Raw genomic sequence first — 23754 nt, 5'->3', positions numbered from 1 at the left:
GGAATTAAACTACCTGCTGTGCAGGATATCTATCCCGAGAGGTGCCGGGGGAAGGCCCTGAGAATCATCAAAGACGCGAGCCACCCCAGCCACAACCTCTTCGCCCTGCTCCCATCCGGTAAAAGATACCGAAGCATACGGTCTTGTACCAGCAGGTTTCGAAACAGCTTCTACCCCCAGGCCATAAGACTCGTGAACGAATAATTTATTATTAGTATTACTGTTGTTTTATTTATTATTACTGTATTTCTATTAGTATTTTTATAATTGCTATGCCATATTTATTCCAATGTTGGGAGGACTCGTAAAAATCAACATTTCATTGTGCAGTACACATGTCTGCTGCATATATGATAAATAAAATTGAATTGAATTGAATTGAATTGAATTGAAAGAGCAGAGGGAGTGGGGCTAATTTGATCGCTCTTTCAAAGAGCCGGCACAGGCACGATGGGCCGAATGGCCTCCTTCTGTGCTGTATCATTCTATGATTCTAAGGCCCGTATTTTCCAATGCCTACGGGTGGGTACGCGCCGTGTACACACCTGTAGGGACATCGGAAATGCCGGTTTCAGGCATGCGAAGCGTTTGTGCTGAAAACCGACACTTCTGACCTGTCAAGAATGCTCTGGACAGATCGGACGCCTGCCCTGAAGAAGGGCCTCTGCGGGGGGAGAGTTCCGCTTTCTGCAGAACCTCCAACCGCTGAAAACCCTTAGAAATCTTACGCCTGGTAAAAGCAGCGTAAGGCCTGCTTTTACCAGCATAAGAGTTGAAAAACGTTTAAAAAACATTTTTTTTTAATTCATTTATAATTTTTAAATACTTTTAAAAAAGGTATTTATTTTTAGCACCGTAAAAAGCTTTAATTATTTTTTTCAAAAAAATAAATTTTTGTTTAAAATATTTAATTTATTGTAATTTTAACTCATTTTAAAAACGTGTTGTTTTTGTTAATTTATTTAATGTTTTGCTGTGTTTTTGGAGTGATCTCCATTCATATATTTGACGGGTCTATCTGTCAAAAGTATGAGGGGAGATTCCCTTCTCCTGTTGGCTTCCCATGGCCCACGTGATCCCAGTGACACTTGCGAACCGCCTGCGCCCCTGGGATACCTGGGCCCTGTGCATTCCGACTGTGGATAGGCCCAGGATTGGAAGTGTCCGGACCTCGGGAGCCCTCAGGTGAGAGCGTAGATTTTTTTCCGATAGGAGGCATTCGCACGCAGGAAGCCTCCTATCAGAAAATACGGGCCTATGTGTCAAAGTGTTACATAACTGCATGCCCTTTCACTGTAATAAGTCTGTAGTTGACACGGACACTTGATGGTTGGTAAAGAACAGGAATCAATATATAAAGTTTCTGCTTGTCCTGTAGATTAATATTATGGTCGTGAAACCGTAGGGTGAACACATTCCTCCAAAATATTTAATGGAGATGTTGGATGGAGCCCTTTTTGCATGCATTGTGGAGATCTGCCAAAATTGCATAATTTTTGCTTGGCACTTTCGACTGACATTAAAACGCTGAGGATTTTGGCAACTATTGTTCCTTGATGGACCTATTGCTTGAAATCCCATTTGACATTGCCTCTTCTAATCAGAGTGGATTCCTACTCTTTGCAGTAAGAAAGTGTGTGACTCTTTTCCAGAAGGCTGTCATTCCACTATCCAAGCAATTTATTATCCAAGCCATACTGGGAGATGGATCAGCCTGAGGAAATATCTTATTATCTACAGTTTCAATTGATTAGATTTGGCTTTCCATTATGTATGTTGTCAAACCCTGGCAACTGCGCAACTGTCAAAGAATCCCAATGACTGCTGCACCCGTTCCCAACCAATTAGGGTTCATATACGTCTCTCAGAGCAGTCTGTTCTCAGTGTTGGGTGACATATGAGGTGATATAAAATAGCTTTACACGTCCCTATTGTGATTCAGTCTTTAACTGAAGTATCGTCCAATATAAATATTGTGTTGCTAAATAAACCATGAAAGATTCTCATTGTGTCTGAGAAGGGGAAGAATAAAATAGTTATGAATAGTTATATATGTGTTTTCTTTATTTACTTCAATTAATGAAAATATTTTAAAAATAATAAACATCAATGGAAGACCATTGTCCTCTTTAGATGCTTTTTTATTTTAAATATCACTTTAATGTGTTTTTTATGATGGTGTTGAAATTTTATTATAATACTAGCAGATCTCCTGTGGCATTGCTCACCAGTAAGTCAGAGGATGTGCTACTTTTTAATGGCAGATATATTGTAGCGTTCAAAGCACAATGGATTATACTTCTGTTAAAGTGCAATGGTATGTCCTTTCAAGGATACAAAATCCAATTGCTGCTAAGTAAACATTTGCTTCATACAAGTGGTTGCTGTTAAGTAAACACTGGGTGAGTCCGTACAGATGTCATTTAAGAGACTGCAGATATCCTGGCTCTGGCGTGTTGTGTTGCTGGAGAGTTTCTTTGTTTCTTTATGCTTTACTTTGAAAAAATATTGAGTGTGACACCTGAAGTGTGACGGAGATGTGCATTGAATAGGAAATACATGTTAAGTACTCATCTTTATAATATTATAGGTATTTGTGTCTTTTTTAATAATCATTTGATTTAGAAATAATCATATCCCTAATCAAGCCAGTCCTGTCTTTCTCTATATTATCTCTTAGTTCAGGTTCATTGATAGATGCAATAGTGAGCCTCTTTATGACGGGTTTGGATAGGCTAGATGGGGAAAGGCTGTTCCAACTAGTTGATAGTACAAGGACGAGGGGACACAGCTTTAAGGTTTTGGGCAAGAGATACGGGGGGGTGGTGTGAGGAAAAACTTTTTTATGCAGCGAGTGATGAGGACCTGGAACTCGCTGCCGACGGAAGTGGTGGAAGCGAACACACTCAATGTTTTCAAGGGGAGACTGGATAGGCACTTGAGGGAAATAAACATGCAGGGATATGGGGATAGAGCGGGGGAATGGGACTGACTCGATTGCTCTGTAGAGAGCTGGCACGGACTCGATGGGCCGAATGTCCTCCTTCTGTGCCGTTATGACTCTATGGGCTGGATTTTCATGGAGGAGACATGTAGGAGGCGGGACTACAACTTTCAGGGTTGTAGTCCCGCCTCCATCGAGTTGTAGCCAACCCACGTGATTTTCACTTGATTGACCTTGTTGAGCCTGCCCAGCGGGCTCAGCAGGCCAATTAGGGCCACCCGGCAACAGGTGATGTCACAGATTGACATTTCATCTGTCAAGACCTTTTGACAGATGAAATATCAGCGTTTCACAGCTGTTTGAAGCTGTCAAACACTGACAATCTGTACTCTAAGTTAATTCCTTCCTCTCAGGCTGATTTAGAGATCTCTCTGGAACAGAAAGCTGAATGCTGCAATTTTTGACGGCTTGCGGCCATTCTGCTTTCTGTGCCGGTGAGATGAGGGACTCCCGAGACCTGAAGGAAGGAAGGCTGTAAAGGTAAGTAAAACTTCTTTAAACACACCAAACACACTTACCTCTGCACTCATGCACCCATCACTCACCTGAACACCGGACATCTCGACCCCTCCAAGCCCTTCAGCCCGACGGCCTGCCTCACTAACTTGGCGTGGTTTGGAGCCGTCGGACAGCCCACACTTCAAGAATAAAAATAGGGATTAGGCTAAAAACTGCCTGTTAACTACCTGTTAGCTGGCAGTTAATTGGCATTAATCCCCTTCCCGCCTCGGGGAGGCGGGTCCCAGCACAGGTCGGATACCCGCCTCCTTTGAAACTGGCATGGAGGCGGGTTGGGGGGCTGGATGGGTTCGTTCCCCCCGATTTCGGGATTTTAACCCCCCACACACCTCCAATCCCGCCTCCATGGCCCAATGAAAATCCTGCCCTATGACTCTATGGGGGAAAAATTCGGTATCGCCCATTTTGGGGTGCTAATATCGGCCGGGCGCAAAGTTTAGCGCCTGGCGCTAATTATCGCCTCTGACTGCAAAATTCCCCTCTATCGCCCCCTGGAGGTGATTTGAGAGCTAAATCAGGTGCGACACACCTCTCTTAAGGTGCTAACATCGGGGAGCGAGGCACTACCTCAGAACGCTACCGAAGCTCAGGCGATGTCAGTTACCATGGAAGCCAGACAGACTGGCGCCTTCCAGTTCTTAAAGGGGAGGGGCCATCTTGCTGGCCAGCCACACCCTGCTCATTGCAACTTTGAATCTCGGCCTGGAGAGACCTCGAAAGCAATTGTGTTAGAAGCACTAATGGATAGGCCCAGGGAAAGAGCTCGGCGCTTAGGAACCTCAAAAGTGGTGCTGAGGGCCAAAACTCCTTAGGACAGCGCTAAATCTCTCCCGACGTCTCTCTCCCTCTCAACCTGCGTGTACCAAACATTTTGCTGACAAGAAAAGGCAGGAAGCGCCCGCCTTTAAATAGCGCTCCCCCAGACCCTTCCTGACATGAAAACGTTCCCCTCCACCTGTCGTTCCTAGTGGCAGGCGCTAAGGCAGGGGGCGCAACTCAATATCCGGTCCGGGGCGCTACCGGGGCGTTGCACGCTTGACTGACGTCACGATCTGCGGGCGCAGGAGATCGTGGCGGTAGTGTTTAGCGCCGCCGCAAAATGACCGGTCAATTTTGCGAACGGTGCTAAATTCGCCACGTTCGGGCGCTAAGTTCCTAGCGCCCCCCAGAGGCGCTAACGGGTGGCGCTAACCAACTGAATGTTTCCCCCATGACTACGTCTCTCAATGCTCTGCTTGAAAAACGAAGTCAAACTGGAGTCAGACAGGAGCGTGGCCTTCACTTTGCTCAGTCTGTCTATCTGCCAAATGTCAGATAACAGATAACCTTAACATTTATATTTAAATGATATGTTGCAATCTGTACAATAGTGCTGTCACATGGGCCAACGCCTCCGACCTGCAAAAAATCTACAAATGTACCTGGTGGCCCGGGAGGATCCTGGGCCTCTCCGGGTCCACGCCGGCAGAGGTCCTCGTATCCCAGGGACGCAGGCGGTTCGTAGGCGCCCCTGGGATCACGTGGGGTCGGCCCAACCAATAAAAGAAGGGAATCCCCATTCATACCTACGTGAGTTCCATATGTATCGAACTGTCAATAAGTATGAATGGGGATCACTTAAAAAATACACCAACACATAAAAAAAAAAATTTAATTACATATTTAAAATTAATTAAATGCCACTTAATTAAATATTTTAAACAAAAATTTAATTTTTTGAAAAAAAAATTATATGTTTTTATGGAGCTAAAAATAAACTTACCTTATTGAAGAGTATTTTTAAGTTATAAATGAGTTATCAAATTTTATTTTTCTATTTTTTAAAACTCTTATGCTGGTAAAGGCCTGCTTTTACCAGGCGTAAGAATTTGACAGGCATTCAGCAGGCAGAGGAAATCTCCACCCGCAGAGGCCCTTTCCCTGGGGATGCAGAGGATCTGTCAAGAGGATCGCAAGTGCCGGGTTTCAGCGCATGCGCTTCGCACGCCTAAACCCAGAACTTGCGCGGCCCCTACGGGCGCACCTCGTATGCACCCGTGGGGGTCGCAAAATATGGCCCATTGGCCCGGATTTTGCGGTCGGCGGTGTAATTAAGGATTACGCCGCCAGCATCTGTACCGAATGCGCATGTACCTGTTGCGAGGCCCCGAACGAAAAGCTGCTGTCAGATGCTGCAGAGTTGAGCGCAGTGTAGTGGCCCACGGATCCCGGGGACGCACCGTGTGCGTAAGCATGCCTGGCATCACGTAGGCCGCTGCTCCAATCAGCAACATGTCATTTGGAGAAATGAAATTGATCCTTTATCGGAACTACAATTCTTTGCAGTAGTTTAATGGCACTCAGCAGAATCAGGATGAAATTCAGTTAAATTAATATCTGCTACAATCCCATTTCTTTTAAAGAAACACAAATTGGAGACAAAATAACAACATCCACTATAGGTTATTAGATGATTCTGTGTGTATGCCTGTTAATTAATATTTGTGCTAATATTCCACATTTTCTCTGGGTGACATCCCAAATGAGATACAGGAAACTTTGGTTTATCCGAAGGTTAACTGTCCGGAATGCTCGATCTACCGGCAAAATTCAGGAGTCGGTTCAGTAAGTTTTTTTTTTCTTTTCGTTGCTTTTTTTTCACCAGTCAGGCTCTGCAAGGTCTAGCTAAAGCTGTTGCTTAGCTACAGCGACGCTTGCAAGCTACGGCTGACTGTTTAGAAGCTGTGCAATAGGGTTTGTTGCCAGATACGGAGCTCAAAAGCTCCATATGTTTTAACATTAGCGCTGGTTTGTTCGGCAGTTTTGATGGAACGGCAACAGCTCAGTCCCGTCGGTGCCGGATAGCACAAAGTTTCCCATACTCAGGTTCTACAACTTTATACATTCCTGGATGTCATCTAATAAAAAAAAAGCAACCAATTACAACAAATGAATCTGAAAAGAGCATGACTCGAGACGGACTATAAATCCATATCTATCAGAGTATTTCAGATGGCAATAGTATTCAATATTAATCGCTGTTCCACTTGGGGCTATGCTTCAGGCACCCCTGACGCTGTGCAAACAGGCCCTGCACCTGTTTGCACCAGCCGTAAAATTTTCATACATAATTGATGGGCAGTCGGTGGGCAATTAACCCAACTCTGGGCCAGCAATTAGGATTTCCATGTCGGTGTGGATCATCTGTCAAGTCGGAACTTGACAGAGCACAAGTTCGGGATTCAGCACGCATACGGAAATCCCGAACTCGCTGTCCATTTCAAACGCGGTATGACGGCGTACTCTGAGAGTACGGCATCGCACCGACTGCAAAATCCAGGCCAATGTACTTTCAATTATACCATGTATGGCTACCTGCTCCTTTGAAGAAGTAGGACAATTAAAATTCCTTTCTAATTGTAAAGTCTGTGTGTTGTATAGCGAATTAATACACAGACTACAAGAGTAAACTTTAACAGGACTTTACTATTCGAAGGTCAGGGCGAATCTGCCCAATCATTCATTACACGGCACTTATATACCGGTGTGGTCACCACCGGTATTACAGTATACAGCAGCCAAAATAAAGTAGTGCAACACCTAAAATAGTTCTCTTAAAGGTGGACGGTTACATACAATAGTTCTCTTAAAGGTAGAACGGTTACATACACAACAATCCTCCCTTTTTAGCTTACAACATACTTATGCCCCATTAAACATAACATATATCCAACTTCATGTAAAACAGTTCACAGATGTAGTCTCTGCGGAAAACAGTTCACAGATTCAGTCTCTGCGGGAAAACAGTTCACAGATTCAGTCTCTGTGGAGGCGTCTCCTGTGCTTCCTGACTTGGTCCGGACAACGCCTCGGTGTTGTAACAGTTCCCTGTGGTGTAGTCGGTTCACGTTGCTGGAGTGACTCATCCAATAGTCCTTCAATGGACTTAACAGCTTGAACTTCCGTCACTTCTGAACCAGCATTGCTGACTTCTAAAAGCTTGAGTACCTTGGAAAGTTTTTCTACTTCCGAACTGATTTGGCTCCGTTCGGAGGGACCACGTGTGTGATCTGGCAGGTGATAATGGTTCAGATGGTCATCTTCTGCTTCGACTTTTCCTTTTCTGCTTCTTGGAGACTCTCTGGGCTCCACTGTCAGCTGCCAGCTGCATGCACATTTCCTCCTTCTCTTCCTCCTTTTTCCGTAGTAGCGCCACCATCTCCCGGTGTTCCTTAGACTTTTTGTGATTCTTCATGGTTTCTGCACTTTGGGAGTTTTCATCACAAGCTGGGCAGAACAGGTCATCGTAATATTCGGTGTCGTCCAACAGGTCATGGTAATATTCGGTGTCGTCCTGAGCTAGGCCAGAGAGAGGGTCTTCTATTTCCTCCATACCCAGCTGGACGTTAGCCAGCTTTTGTTCCAAATCCAGACATTTTTCCTGAAGAGACTTCTTCATGTGTTCAGCTTCATCCAGCTTTTTCTGGGCTTTCTGCAAGTCTTTTACTAATGACCTCATTTGTGATTTCAATACTTCAACTTCATTCGGAGATTGATTGATCGGACTATTCAATCCCTCTACTGGAGCAGCTGTTTCAGCCTTCTGTTGTTCTACATTGACGTGAGTCAGCGTACTTTTGGCATCCACGGGCTGCTCTGCTGCAGTCTTCTCAGTCTGTGTTGTCACCTCAGCTATTTCAATAACTTTTGAGAGCTCCGAAACCCTTTCCTTTGAAGATTGAAGCTCGTGTTCAAGTTTTTCCCATTTCAGAGTCTTGTCCCTCAGCATATGAAGGAGTTGACTGACCGTTAACCCTTCTGACATCAGACGTTTCCCAGTATCGTCATCCTGTGTTTTTGACGGATAGGCTACAGGGCTGTTGGTAACCTTGCACTGGGGTCCCTTTGCTGCTTCTAATTCTCCATCATCTGCAGCCTCCACCATTCAAATTTCAACAAATGAATCGTTCGGTGGTGCTGCACCCAACTTCAGTAGGAGCTCGGAATTCATGGCAACCAAATCAGCCTTTTCTGCCTGCAACCTGCTAACAAGCGCCTTCAGTTGCTGAACATCTTGCTCCACCAGATTAGGGCACGCCCCTTCAGAACCCGAATCAGCTTTTATTCGTTTGGCCTCCTCGCGCAGACGGTTTGTGTGCTCCTGCTCCATTTTCTCCATCAGCTGCTTCTGTTGTCTTTCCAGATTCTCCCACTCTGTATCAAAGAACTTTTTCGTTGCATTCATCTCTTGCTCAAGACGGCGAATCATTTGTTCTAATTGTTGTTGTAGTATGAATTGGAGTTGAGTTCGAGCCCGGTGTCCCTCAGAAGTGTGCATGTCTGTAGGCTGGACAGACTCAGAATTCTCTGTCAAACTATGTTGTTGTTGCTCAGTGGAATTCTGTTCTGAAACTTTGTTCTCCTCTAAAGCATAAGCATTTATGCACTCCTTCGTTTTTCCAACATTAGTCTGCAAGTCCATTTTAGCCTTGTCTTTTGCACATGGGTTGGTCTTACCATCATCAGTTCCAGAGTCTGGGCTGATTATCTTCACCGAGTTCTCACTCTTTATGGTTTTTAGGAAGTGCCAGTCCATATTTATTTTCCTGATCCACTCCCGTCCCAGAAGTGGTGGACCCCCCTCAGGCAGTACATATAAGTCCATTCCTTGGTGTTCTTTGCCCTTGTCTCTCACCTTGACTTTTATCTTTCCGATGGGGTATACTCTTCGCCCCGTGTATGTCTGCAATACAATCTTGGTATCTCTCAAGGGAATATGTGAGAATAGCCTCTTGTAGTCCTTTCGGTTTATGACTGTTAGGGCTGATCCTGTGTCCAATTCCATTTTCACTTGGACTCCGGCTATTTTGAGTGTGACCCAGATAATTTGTAGGTCAACTTCCTTACTCGCATTGTGAATTCTCAGACTATCCAGTTCTTGGCTGTTGGAGTCTGAATCCGAATTCTGTTCATCTGAACTCTTCTCAGTCACCTTGTGTACCTTGCTGTGCTTTTCTTGCGGTGACTTTTTTTTGTTGCTGGTCTTCTTTCCTGACCGGCATACTTTAGCTATGTGACCAATCTTGCCACATTTTCTACATTCCTGGTTTTTAAACCAGCATTGGTTCTGGTCGTGTGTTGTCTTCCCACAACGATAACATTTCGTTGTACCCGAAGTCATTTGATCCACGCTGAGTACCGCTGCCTTCAGCTGCATTTCCGCCGTGCCTCTCGCTGCGGCTTCGTGCGATGCTGCAATAAGGACAGCCTTATCAAGTGTAAGATCGTTCTCTTCAAGCAGTCGCTTTTGTGTTCCTTCCTTCGACAACCCGCACACGAACTTGTCTCTCAATGCCTCTGTCAGATTTTCCCCAAACTGACAGTATTTCGCTAGTCTACGTAGTTCAACCAAATATTCCGCGTTGCTTTCCTCTTTCCGTTGCGTTCTCGCATAAAATTTGAATCGTTCCGCCAACATCAGTGGTGTGGGGTTCAAATGATCCTTCAGGACAGCAACAATATTAGCGAACGTCTGATCCGCCGGTTTAGCTGGTGATAGAAGATGCTTCAATAGCCCGTATGTCTTCGCCCCCATTGAGTTTAGTAAGGTTATAGCTTTATCATCATCTTCTATTTTATTGGCCTCACAATATATCTCGATGCGTTCTACATACGTGGCCCAATCTTCTACCTCGGAATCGAAATCGTTGATGTTACCACGCTTAGGCATCTTCACAATCTTTCTAAGAAACAACAACGAAGTTTTCCTTTAACTTTTTTTTTTCTAAAATGGCGGTTTCCCGCGCTGATCTTCTTCCCCGCCCACTTTCAAGATGGCGGTTTCGCACTTGTCTTCTTCCCCGCCTAACTGGCGGCTTCCCGCGTTTCTTCCTCTGGTGGGAGGGGTAAGCTTTGCCCTCGGGCGACGACCGCTGGTTTACGGGGTTTGCAGCCTGCGCGCCGGCTTCAGTTTATTCTGAAGCGCGCGCGAGAACAGCCGATCGCGTTCCCTTTTTCGGCAGGGGCAACCGGCGCTGGGGACAACCAGTTGGCGTCGGACAGCTCCAGCTCCCGGTCCTTCACGGCAGCCGCTGTAAGCCGCTGGCCGGAACCTCACTCGGCCCCGCTCCCCCTTCGCTCGGGCTCTGTCTCTCCCGCTCGCCGGCACGGTCTCGCTCGCTCTCTCTCTCGGGCTCCGTCTCTCCCGCTCGCTCGGCTCTCCCAGACCTCCCGCAGTCCGGTCCTTTCCTCCCCCGGCTGCGGCCGAGTCCCTCGTGGTTTATTTATTTATTTATTGCCTCCGCGCCTTATGATCCCGGTCACAGCGCCTCGCGGCCTCGGTAGGTGCCCGGCCTTTTACCCGCTGCATTCCCGCTTGTAGTCCGGTCTCTCACACCGGCTGCGTTCCCTGCACCGCGGCTGCCGTGCCCTACGCTGCCCCAGTCTCAGCGCCTCTGGCCCCGACTTCTGTCCGGCTCCTTTCCCCTGGCCGTGGTCGAGTTCACCGCCCTTATCCTCCGTTTATTTTTTTATTTTTCCCCCTACTCACAGTCAACGTGGCCGACTTGCTTCTCGTGGCTGATCGGCTCACTCACTACCGTGACAGAAGGGACGATCACTGCCTGTTGCTGATGGAAAGCCTCGTGTCAGAATTCTTCCTTCTTCCTTGCTCTGCAGACTCGAGTCTTCTCTCAGCAGAACGACGAGGGCGGATGCCTCTTCTCGACGCTTGTTAACTGCTTCGGATGTATCGCTGCCGCAGGGTAAGATCGAACTCGTCGCCACTGTAAAGTCTGTGTGTTGTATAGTGAATTAATACACAGACTACAAGAGTAAACTTTAACAGGACTTTACTATTCGAAGGTCAGGGCGAATCTGCCCAATCACTCATTACACAGCACTTATATACCGGTGTGGTCACCACCGGTATTACAGTATACAGCAGCCAAAATAAAGTAGTGCAACACCTAAAATAGTTCTCTTAAAGGTGGACGGTTACATACAATAGTTCTCTTAAAGGTAGAACGGTTACATACACAACACTAATCTTTTTGGATCTGGAGGAGCATGAAATTGCTCTCAGTATTATTTGTGATGAAGATATTGGCCCAGAAATTCAGGTCGGAGGCTTCCTGTGGGTGCAAGCCTCCGACCAGCACTTACCTAGCGCGCCGGCAGTTGTGCTGGGGGCCCGCGTGGGATTCCGATCTTGCGTATCCCAGGGGCGCAGTTAGTTCGAAGCGTCCCCTGGGATCACGTGGGCCATGGAGAGCCAATGGTAGCAGGGAATCTGTATTCATAGATTTGACAGGAAGGCCCGTCAAATCTATGAATACAATTCAGCCCCAAAACATCACTAAAACTTCAAATACATTTTTTTTTAAATCACATTTTTAAAATAACTATAAATTACATAAAATAATTATTTTAAACAATAATTTAAATTTTTGAAAAAATTAATTACAGTTTCTAATGGGGTTAAAAATAAACTTACCTTTCTTTAAAGTATTTAAAAATAATAAACCTGTAGAAAAAATGTTTTTATTTTACTTAATTCACCACTTACCTTGTTAATAGCAGGCCTTGCGTCTGCTTTTTAGAAGCGTAGCTGCTGGAGACTTACCCTCCCGGAGAAACCTGCAAAAAAAACGGAAGTTCCAGGCGTACGCGCTGCCTCTCCGGCGCACGCGTTCGACCTGTGAACCCCTCCCTTTAAGGGAACGGAAGTTCCGGTTACCCGCGCATGTGCAGTGCATGCACAAAACCGACACTTTTGTTGGGCCTACGCATGAATACCCAGCGCGTACTCATCCGTGGGGACCCGAAGTTCTGGCCCATTATTTAGTTGGTAGGAAATTTCTCTGTTCATTATTTTTACATTTGTTAACCTGTTTAAATGGGGTAACACGTATATTAAAGAGTTTAGAAAAATGAGAGGGGATCTCATTGAAACGTATAAAATTCTGACAGGGCTAGACAGACTGGATGCAGGGAGGATGTTTCCCCTGGCTGGGGGGTCTAGAACGAGGGGTCACAGTGTAGGACATTTAGGACTGAGATGAGGAGAAATTTCTTCACTCAGAGGATGGTGAACCTGTGGAATTCTCTACCACAGAAGGCTGTGAAAGCCAAGTCACTGAATATATTTAAGAAGGAGATAGATTTCTAGACACAAAAGGTGTCAAAGGGTATGGGGAGAGTGCGGGAACATGGTATTGAGATAGAGGATCAGCCATGATCATATTGAATGGCGGAGCAGGCTCGAAGGGCCGAATGGCCTACTCCTGCTCCTATTTTTCTACGTTTCTATGTTTCTAAAAGAGCACAGAGAAATTTCAGACAAAATGATATGTTTTGTTGCAAATAACACAGAGCAATTTCACCCTAAATATCGTTTGTAAATATAAATTATTGAATATAATAGGAACTAGGGACATCAGGGGCTATATACTACAACAGGGGCATATCCCATGACATTTAGAGCATTTAAGACAAAGTTCTACATTAGTCTTGCCAATGTTTCATTGACAGGGCCCCGTCTTGAAGCCTTGTATCAATACATTTCACAGCAGCAGATCTACCGGGTTGACCTCTTACAGCACCAGAGTCACGGGTAGCAATGGCTGATTATCACTTGCAGGCCCAACCGTTCCATTTTATTTCAGTCTCCACTGAATACTTGGTGAAACATGTGCTTCAGTTGGCACAAGTTTGTTCAACTTTCTGTTGGGGTATTTTATGAATCTTTTGCTTTAGTAACTACATACTTTATCCCCTCTCTCTCTCAGGCAGTCCATCGGAACCGAGGATGACTTGCTTCCACACTAAAAATGAGTTCTCAGGTGACTGATGAGTCCAATGCAGGACCTACAGTCTCTGTCACAGGTGGGGCAGACGGTGGTTGAAGGGGCGGGTGGGTGGGGTGCTTGGGTTGACGTGCGCTCCTTGCGCTGCCTGCGCTTGGCTTCCGCTTGTTCCCGGCGAAGAGACTCGAGGTGTTTGGTGCCTTCCCGGATGCTTCCCCTCCACTTTGTGCGGTCTTGGGCCAGGGATTCCCAGGTGTCGGTGGGGATGTTGCACTTTTTCAAGGAGGCTTTGAGGGTGTCCTTGAAGCATTTTCTCTGCCCACCTGGGGCTCTCTTGCCATGTCAGAGCTCCAAGTAGAGCGCTTGTTTTGGGAGTCTTGTATTGGGCATGTGGACGGTGTGACCCGTCCATCGGAGCTGATCGAGTGTGGTCAAAGCTTCGATGATGGGGATGTTGGCCTGAGTGAGAACACTGACATTGGTGCGCCTATCCTGCCAATGGATTTGCAGGATCTTGCGGAGGCAGTGTTGGTGGTACCTCTCCAGTGCTTTGAGGTGCCTGGCTGTAAATGGTCCATGTCTCTGAGGCATACAGCAGGGCGGGTATTACTACTGCTCTGTAGACCATGAGCTTGGTGCCGGGTTTGAGGTCCTGGTCTTCAAACACTCTCTTCCTCAGGCGACCGAAGGCTGCACTGGCACACTGAAGGCGGTGTTGGACTTCGTCATCGATGTCTGCCCTTGTTTATCCCCTAATCTTAGTATGTTAGGCTGGAGTGGGAATTGTCTGAGGGGATCCACGGACAATTGATGCAAAGCAAGGCAGAAGAAGATGTCTGATTTCCCTCATGGTGGGACAACTTGAATTCTAGGCAGTATTTTAGTGCTGACAGAACTCATCTGGGAGCTGTCTGACAGAAAGCAGCTTTCTGTTAGTATAATGTATTTAGGCATCCACGGGGAGCAGGTGTACAGGTAAAGGATACACAAATACCTCACATCAACTGTAGTACATTATATATATTTGAAAATACTCAGTGGAGACTGAAATAAAACGTTGGTCCGCAATCAGGCAGCTCCCAATGGAGTTTGCCAGCACTAAAATACTGCCTGGAGGTGTTGTACTGATTAATATTAATTGTCAGTCTCGCAGGCAATGAAAATGTCATTGTTGATATCGTACAATAATGTCTTGCTGGGGTTGAGGCTGAAACACATTGTCAGAACGATGGTAAAGGGACTGAGCATTGCATCTAGTCTGTGCCCTATCTGACATGTGAATGACTGATGCTATCAAGTAGTTGATGGCTGTGTCCAGAGAGATTTGAATTCCCGAGCGTTTTTCTAACTATCCTTCACTTCACTGAACAAAAATGCATGAATAAATCCTATTTAAAAAAATGATTTTTGTTGAACATCATGGACTTGACTTGCAATTACATCAAACCATTATTTTAAATGCAGCCCCACACTCAGTAACTTCCAATCTCAATGAAAATCTGCTCTTCCTAGATACAATCAATTTTATTGCGCCTTCACTGTATTGGAGAGCTGAACAATCTGTTACCTTAATAACATATTAATCTAATTCTCAGCCTTCTGTGCAGTGTGACTGATGAAAGTGACTCGAGGTCGCCAGTCTACTTTTACAAGCCTGAAGTATCTTCGCCTACACCAGTGGACGAAGACTACCTGACCATCAGCTCTACATCGGCCTCGTCATGGTGTGAAAGTCCAGACACTCAATCATCGAACATCCCTGTCCCGCAAGCCCGCTTCTCGGTGCCTTTCCCCGAGCCTTCAGGCCCAGCAGAAAAAGACACTGGTGACAAAACCGAGTGGGAAGATCTCGAGGAGATGGGTCCTGACGTGGAAGCACAAACAGGAGCAACGAATGAAGAAGACGAGGAAGAAGATCCACATTTAGTAAGTGTGGCATGAGGTGGTTCTGTAAAACAATAGAGGTTTTACATGGTTCACCACATAACAGCTCACTTGCTGCTCGCGTACTAGTGTTTATGTGAATGTCTATGCATCGGGAATTAATGGACTAAACTTTAACTTGTGCATTTTCATTGCTACCTCGATTGTTGATGCACTGAACACTTTTGCCAGCCATGGTACAAATGTTCTCTTCAGTACTCTCCATAGAAGGGCTACACTCCCAAAGTGGTATCAGCTGATGCTCATTCTTTTCAAGGATGTTTTTTTAAGACAGTATTACTGGAATTATGCCTGAGTGTTCGGTAGATAATGGCTTCATGTGACAACAGAATTTCAGAGAGATCCCGGTTTGTAAAAAAAATAATAAAAGCAAATAGCACTAAAGGCAATTGAAAACCTTGACCTAATTGGATTAGGTAACTATAATCTTTTTATAAACATTCCGTTAAATTTTTCGGTAAATATTTGTGTAATGCCGCTGAGGTAATAAAACTCACTACGCACTCGGTTTGAGCATAAAGCAAGGCTTTAATCAACTTGTTTCAGAACATGGAGGTCTAGTTGTATTCACTAGCTCCTTGTCTTTACAAAATGTCCCTGGAAAGCTGGGGCCAACGCCCGAGTATTTATACTCCTTGGACGGCGCCACCAGCTGGCCGTCCAGTGTTATTTCATAGATAGTTTCTCGATGATGAGATTTATGACAGCCGCTACCATTGAATTATATGGTGTGGGCTTACAGCCAGTGTGTGTGCAGCTCATGAAAAATTGTATTAGCATTGCCTCAGGCAGCATTCATTTCACTCCCTCGACAGTGCCATATTAAAGGAACCCTGTGCCACTAATAATGGGGCATAAAATGGCACAAGGTCTTCACACTGTGAAGTGGTGTCACCAGCAGCGAGCAAGCCATTAACGCACACTCTAAAGTCTAGAAACAGCTGCTATCAGAAAAGCCTTAATATAACCCTGAGTAACCAGCGCAGTGTGAGAAGGGAAGTATGCCAGTACAGGACAAAGGTTCCATTGCACAGCACCCTCTGCAGCTGATTTAAACAGCAGATAAAATAGTCAAATAGCTGGGAATCTGAAATATAAACAGAAAATGCTGGCACTACTCAGCAGGCCAGGCAGCATCTGTGGAGAGAGAAACAGAGTTAACGTTTCAGGTCGGTGGCCTTTGAAAATAGTCTGTCTGCATAACAGGCCATGTGAAAAAGAATCACTGCGCACTGTGGATGTTTGCGATTTTTAAGCTGGGTCTAGAGATCTTCAGCTGTCTCTGGGCACAGTCTGCCATCAGCCCCAGAATGCTGTGCCGAGCAGTAAAGCATTGCTGCAACTTTGTGCCAGCATTCTTTCCCATTCAAATTTTAAAGTGAGAAGTGGCTCCCGACAGCCCAAACTAACTCACGCATCTTGCGTTTAGCCATTATAACATTTAATTAAAGACTGTCTTCTCTCACTGGTACTATTATTTCAAACCACCAGACCGCTCCGTAGTAAGCAATTGGGAAAAAAAATATATACAAGTTTTGATATCACGTTTTGGAGACTGACGGAGCTGAGTAACTCTGTGGCATTTGATAGCTTGGAATTAGCTGCTGCTAAGGAGGGCTTGGCTTGCACACAGCCCCTCCAAGCCAACAGATGGACAGATACCCCTCTAATCACCGCCCCCCTGCTTTGCTGAAGGGGCTTAATAATCAGTGCCAGGAAGATTCTCCCATATAGGTCAAGGGCAGGCCGCTGTAGTTCAAAGCTTGTGCAATGTGTACATAAAAACTTCCTCTGTTCTTACATCTTGAAGCATTATCCCATTAAAAAAAAATTGTGATAAATTGAGCAGATTTTCAAGAAATAAAGTGACTGACTCTGTGAAGTTTATCACAATGGAATAAACGTGAGCAAGGAGGAGCCATTAATCATTGTCCGTCAAAATAAGGTGGTTTCATTCATAATTTATTTTGTTCTGATTGAAATGGAATTAAATTTATATTAAATTGAATACATGATTGCTCTGTTTCCATTATGACTGAATTTGGTATTGTTTTATATTTCAGTTACACCCATATTTCCCTAAAGTCATACTAATAGCTTTATAATTATTATATTTCATATTTGACTTTTCGCTTGCTTTTGTTCAGATGTATACTGACTAGTTCATTCTGTAGCGGGGAACGACTCTGGAGTGTGTTCCAAACTCGCGATGCCACTGTTCTAATATTTGAACCATTTTATGAGGTGCCTGATTTTTTAAAAATTTCAGTGATCTTTCCTGATGGTACGGGCTGACACCAGAGTTTTGTTTCCATCGCTATTGACAGCCCCCGCTTGCTGTACCTCATCCAATTGGCCATTTTATTATTTGTGAGCTGGACAGTGACAGTGAGCTAGCTATTCAACCAGGTGGAACCTCACAGTAGTGCATTATCCAGGCCACAGCCGATTATATTATATAACACACACCACTGGCACACAGGGCTGGATTCTGCCAGCCCTGGGGACGCGGGTTTGGAGGTGGGACTGCCGGGAAAATGGCAGAATCTGGGGGCGGGTGCCCAACCCACCTCCATGCCATCTTGCCAGGAGGCGGGAAGCCAACCCGCACCGGGTCCTGTCTCCTTGGAGGCGGGAAGGGGTTAAAGCCAATTAACTGCCTGTTAACAGGTAATTAACAGGCAGATAAAAGGATTATCTCCATTTGACCCACACAAGTGCGGACTTCCCGAAGGCTCCGAAACCCGCCAGGGTCACCGAGGCGAGCAGTGGGTCTGCGGGGGTCGGAGGGGTCCAAATGTGTGCTGTGGAGGTGAGTGATGAGTGCAAGTGTGGAGAGGGGAGTATCTGAGGTAAGTGGAAAGTGTTAGAAAAAGTGTACTTACCTTTGTTTCTTCCTGCAGGCTTCAATGGGTGGGTATGCGGAGAGTCTCGCACCTCCGCGGCAGAGATGACAGATGGCCGTTGCATTTTCCAATGCAGCAACCATCTAATTTCTACAAAAGAAAGAGGTTTGATGAGGTCTTGAATTCAAGAACTCATCAAACTACAGAGAATGTCAGTGTTTGACAGCTTCACAGAGCTGTCAAACGATGACAAATCATCTGTCAAAAATTTTTGTCAGATGAAACGTCATACGTGACGTTCTCTGTAACCGGCTTTCCCTTAATTGGTCTGCTAAGCCCGCTGGGCGGGCTTAATAAGGTCAATCAAGGGAAAATAGCGTGGGTTGGCCAGAAGTTGATGGAGGCGGGACTGAAACCCGACAAGTGGGAGTCCCGCCTCCAAAAACTCCCCATTGACAAAATCCAAACACATTCTAGAAGATAATGATCAGTAACAGGTACCCCGGCTGATCTTCTTTCCTTACCTGTTCCAGAGGCGCCGAACCAATATTGTAGCTCCTCTAGTGACACTCCGGCTGAAATCAGCCGGCCAGGCAGAGGTCAGGGATCAAAGGTGGGACTGTCCCTGTTCTGCACGGCTCTGCAGCACCGCAGGCAATCCCAATTGCACGTTGGATCCTTGGAGCAGCGTTTATTTTCATCTGTTATCGTCTCTCTGGGCCTTGCATTGAATCGCTAGTTGGGAAGGCATCCATGTGACCCGCTCTGATGTCACTGCCACTGCTGCTCTGTTAGCTGTTCATAGGAGGGGCACGATAACAGCCTGCGGTGCCGATTTTTCCCCTTCCTCTCTGCCGTGGCCTCCCCTCAATCCTCCTCTGCCATGACGGCTTGACTGAGCTACATAATTCGTTGAGGATGATGAGGCAGGGACATCACGTGGCTGGTGTTCCAACCAGTTCTCTATCCAAGTCAATACCTTGCCCCCAATCCCATGTGCTTTAACTTTACACGCTAATCTCTTATGCGGGACCTTATCGAAAGCCTTCTGAAAGTCCAAATACACCACATCCACTGGTTCTCCCTTATCTATTTTACCAGTTACATCCTCAAAAAATTCCAGTAGATTAGTCAAGCACGATTTGCCTTTTGTAAATCCATGTTGACTTTGTCCGATCCTGTCACTGTTTTCCAAGTGCTCTGCTATTACATCTTTTATAATGGACTCTAGCATTTTCCCCACTACCGATGTCAGGCTTATCAGGCTGGTGTGACAGAAGAGGCTGGAGCTGGAGTATGTAGAAACATAGAAAAATAGGAGCAGGATTAGGCCATTCGGCCCTTCGAGCCTGCTCCGCCATTCAGTGTGATCATGGCTGATCCTCTATCTCAATACTATATTCCCGCCCGCTCCCCATACCCCTTGATGCCTTTTGTGTCTAGAAATCTAACTATCTTCTTCTTAAATATATTCAGTGACTTGGCCTCCACAGCCTTCTGTCAGTACTTTTGGTACAAAGCTCCCTTAATTGGAGGAGACTTACAGCCCGCATCTCCTGCCGCAACCACTATCAGAGTGGCACCCCAGCGGGCGCTTATAAAAAGAAACGAAGATAAAACAGCTGCAAATGCTGGAAGTCTGAAATAAGGCAGCACGGTGGCATAGTGGTTAGCACTGTTGCCTCACAGTGCCAGAGACCCGGGTTCGAATCCGGCCTCGGGCGACTGTCTGTGTGGAGTTTGCACATTCTCCCCGTGTTTGCGTGGGTTTTCTCCGGGTGCTCCGGTTTCCTCCCACAGTCCAAAGATGTGCGGGTTAGGTTGATTGGCTATGATAAATTGACCCTTAGTAATAGGTGGGGTTACAGGGATAGGGTGGGATATGTGTTGGGGTTACGGGGATCGGGTGGGATATGTGTCGGTGCAGGCTCGATGGGCCGAAATGGCCTCTATCTGCACTGTGGGGTTTCTGTGATTCTGTGATTCTGAAGAACACAGCCGGTCAGTCAAGTTAATGGGAATGATTATCAGGCAGTTTCTATAGTGGGCTGGGGCTCTGCCTCGCTGGTTTACTGCCCCAGCGGCGACGATGAAAATGACCCCCACTCGCCTTTTCGCTCTACAGATGTTGGCCAATCTGCTATGTATTTGCAGCTGTTTTGCTTTTATTTTCTCGCGTGTGGATATTGTTTGCTCACGTCACTCTGCGATTGTGGCCATTGTGTGAGATTCAGAGCCTCGTTAAGGCGCTTGTTGGGTGCGTTTCTGCGCCATTGCACATATAGTCAAGCTGATATTGAAGGGTTTAGGGTTTGTCTTTATGTCGGCTGCATTTACACGGCGCCCAACCATTACAACAACACCATGCATTTATATAGCACCTTTCGCGTTGTAAAACGCCCCACAAAGGAGTTTCACAGGAGCGATTATCAAACAAAACTTGATACCGAGCCACACAAGGAGATATTAGGACAGGTGAAAGAGGGTGGTTTTAAGAAGCTTCTGAAAGGAGGAGAGGTCGAGAGGCGGAGAGGTTTAGGGAGGGAATTCCAGAGCTTAGGGCCTCTGCAGCTAAAGGCACGGCCGCCAATGGTGGAGCGATGAAAATCAGGGATGCATAAGAGGCTACACACACCACTTTGACGGTAGGAGCAGCTCTACCAGCTGGTCCCAGTATGGGCGAGGAGTCTGAATTGAAAGACTTGCATTTCTATAGCACCTTTCACGACCTCAGGCCATCCCAAAGCACTTTACAGCCAATGAAGTACTTTGTTGAAGTGTGGTCACTAGGAAATTGCTGCACACTCACCTTTCAGCATCAGTTCAATGTGTGGAGTGTGCGTTACATAAATTCTAACAAATTCAAAGCTTGCGGTGGAAGGTAATGGCCCAGAAATTCGGGTCCCCACGGGTGAGTACGCACGGGGTACTCACCCGTAAGCCCAATGGAAGTGCCGGTTTCCTGCATGCACTGCGCATGCGTGGGAAACCGGCACTTCCGTTCCCCTGAAAGCAGGGGTTCAGAGGTCGAACACGTGCGCAGGAGAGTCAGCGCGTGCGCATTGAACTTACGGTTTTTTTGCAGGTTTTCCCGGGAAGGTAAGTCTCCAGAAGTTAGACGTGTAAAAAGCAGTCGCAAGGCCTGCTTTTTACAAGGTAAGTGGTGAATTAATTAAAATTAAAACATTTTTTCCACAGGTTTATTATTTTCAAATACTTTAAAGAAAGGTAAGTTTATTTTTAGCCCAGTTAGAAAATAAAATAATTTTTTTCAAAAATTTAAATTATTGTTTAAAATAGTTATTTCATGTAATTTATAGTTTATTTTAAAAATGTGATTTAAAAAAAAATTTATTTGAAGATTTTGTGATGTTTTGGGGCTTATAGTATTTATAAGTTTGACAGGTCTTCCTGTCAAACTTATGAATGAAGCATTCCCTTCTGCCATTGGCTCTCCATGGCCCACGTGATCCCAGGGGACGCATCAAACTAACTGTGCCCCTGGGATACGCAAGCACTGCGCGCCGGCAGTTGGAGGAGGCCCAGGATCGGAATCCCATGGGGGCCCACAGCTCAACGGTCGGCGCGGTAGGTAAGTGCAGGTTGGGGGCATGCACCCGCTGGAAGCCCCCGACCCGAATTTCTGGGCCAATGTAAATGTTGCATCGCCTCCGCAGAAGGTTCTTTTCAAGGACAGGTCAATGTACAGGAGGCAAAATATTCCATTTGAGCTGCCCCTTAGTCATGGCGAAGTGATTGGATAGAGAGAGCGAATACATGTCGCATTCATTGTTATTATCACCTGCTGATTTTTTTCTTCAGCCCATTCTACGGGAATATGAAATGTACGTAACCTTGAAGAAAAATAAGAAAGGAAGCCTGGGTTTCACCATGGTGCGCAGTAAACTGGACAACTGCTATTACATTCGTGATGTGCTGGATAATCCCGCCAAGTCTGATGGGAGACTGAGAGCAGGAGACAGGCTCATAACGGTAACAAAATTATCAAAAAAGGCTGTCACAAATATCTGGTCATTCTAAGTGTCAGCATTTCACATTGACGTTAGTGTTTTGGATGCCCTGTTGGTATATCAGGACTGGCCTGCAAACACCAATGTGGGTTGGGCCACTCTCTCCCCAAGTCCCACTTCTCCTGGGTCTGGTGACTAATGTGCTGGATCAGGTCCCTGAGTCCTTTCTGCAGTGCTCCCAATGCAAACAGCTGAGATTGTGACCTCTATACTGGCAGGACCCCTGTGAGAATGGGAGTTCCTGCCTACTATATACAGAGGCCACAACCCCACCCATTAGCACTGGGAGTGGATCAAAGAGGAGACAGGTAAATTACACAGTGCATTAATCAATGAGGTCAGGTACGAGTGGGTGGGGGAGTGGACGGCAGTGAAAGGGGAGGAGTAGCTGGCATTGAACAGGGGAATAGTTGGATAGCGAAATAGGTGGGAAAGTGTCGGTGAAAAAAGGAAATGAACAGCAATGAATGAAGAGCAAATGGAGGGTAATGAAGGGGGAAGATGCTGGATGAGGTGCACTGGAATGGATGAGAGAGAGATTGCTGGCATTAGCTGAGAGCGAGCGGTGAGAGAAAGCACAATGTGAATGGGAGGGGAGGGGCAAAGAGGGACAGCATGAACTCTGGGTGGAGGGACGGGTTCCAGAATGCATCAACTAGAAGAGTGGAAGAAGAGTACCGGCTTCAATGGGTTGGAGCGAGAGAACAGGGCCAGTAGGAAGTGGGAGGGTTGGAAAAGAAGAGTTTGTCACTCAAAGAGTGGGGAGTTCAGTTCGGTACAGTGTGTGTGTGTGAGGGTGGGGAGTTGGATGGGGTACAGTGTGTGTGAGGGTGGGGAGTTGGATGGGGTACAGTGTGTGTGAGGGTGGGGAGTTGGATGGGGTACAGTGTGTGTGAGGGTGGTGAGTTGGATGGGGTACAGTGTGTGTGAGGGTGGGGAGTTGGATGGGGTACAGTGTGTGTGAGGGTGGTGAGTTGGATGGGGTACAGTGTGTGTGTGAGGGTGGGGAGTTGGATGAGGTACAGTGTGTGTGAGGGTGGGGAGTTGGATGGGGTACAGTGTGTGTGAGGGTGGTGAGTTGGATGGGGTACAGTGTGTGTGTGAGGGTGGGGAGTTGGATGGGGTACAGTGTGTGTGGGGGTGGGGAGTTGGATGGGGTACAGTGTGTGTGAGGGTGGGGAGTTGGATGGGGTACAGTGTGTGTGGGGGTGGGGAGTTGGATGGGGTACAGTGTGTATGAGTGTGGGGAGTTGGATGGGGTACAGTGTGTGTGAGGGTGGGGAGTTGGATGGGGTAGTGTGTGTGAGGGTGGGGAGTTGGATGGGGTACAGTGTGTTTGTGAGGGCGGGGAGTTGGATGGGGTACAGTGTGTGAGGGTGGGGAGTTGGATGGGGTACAGTGTGTGTGAGGGTGGGGAGTTGGATGGGGTACAGTGTGTGTGAGGGTGGGGAGTTGGATGGGGTACAGTGTGTGTGAGGGTGGGGAGTTGGATGGGGTACAGTGTGTGTGAGGGTGGGGAGTTGGATGGGGTACAGTGTGTGTGTGAGGGTGGTGAGTTGGATGGGGTACAGTGTGTGTGAGGGTGGGGAGTTGGATGGGGTACAGTGTGTGTGAGGGTGGGGAGT

The 23754-nt window shown here is 46.5% G+C and overlaps 1 protein-coding gene across 7 annotated transcripts in view; it reads left to right on the top strand.

Annotated features, from left to right (window-relative positions):
* ptpn20 (protein tyrosine phosphatase non-receptor type 20) overlaps window positions 1–23754 on the top strand; it is a 505217-nt gene that overhangs the window by 344098 nt on the left and 137365 nt on the right. For all 7 annotated transcript variants that reach the window (XM_085970355.1, XM_085970356.1, XM_085970357.1 and 4 more), the window contains 2 exons: window positions 14904–15234; window positions 21921–22091. In XM_085970355.1, coding sequence (XP_085826481.1) covers window positions 14904–15234; window positions 21921–22091 — 502 coding nt within the window. The remainder of the gene's footprint in view (window positions 1–14903; window positions 15235–21920; window positions 22092–23754) is intronic.

The sequence above is a fragment of the Somniosus microcephalus genome, chromosome 29 (assembly GCF_052327205.1).
Source record: "Somniosus microcephalus isolate GS21.2 chromosome 29, FLI_Smic_1.0, whole genome shotgun sequence".
Lineage (NCBI taxonomy): Eukaryota > Metazoa > Chordata > Chondrichthyes > Squaliformes > Somniosidae > Somniosus > Somniosus microcephalus.
Note: the sequence above shows the minus strand (reverse complement) of the source record. Positions and strands in the feature narration are given on the sequence as shown.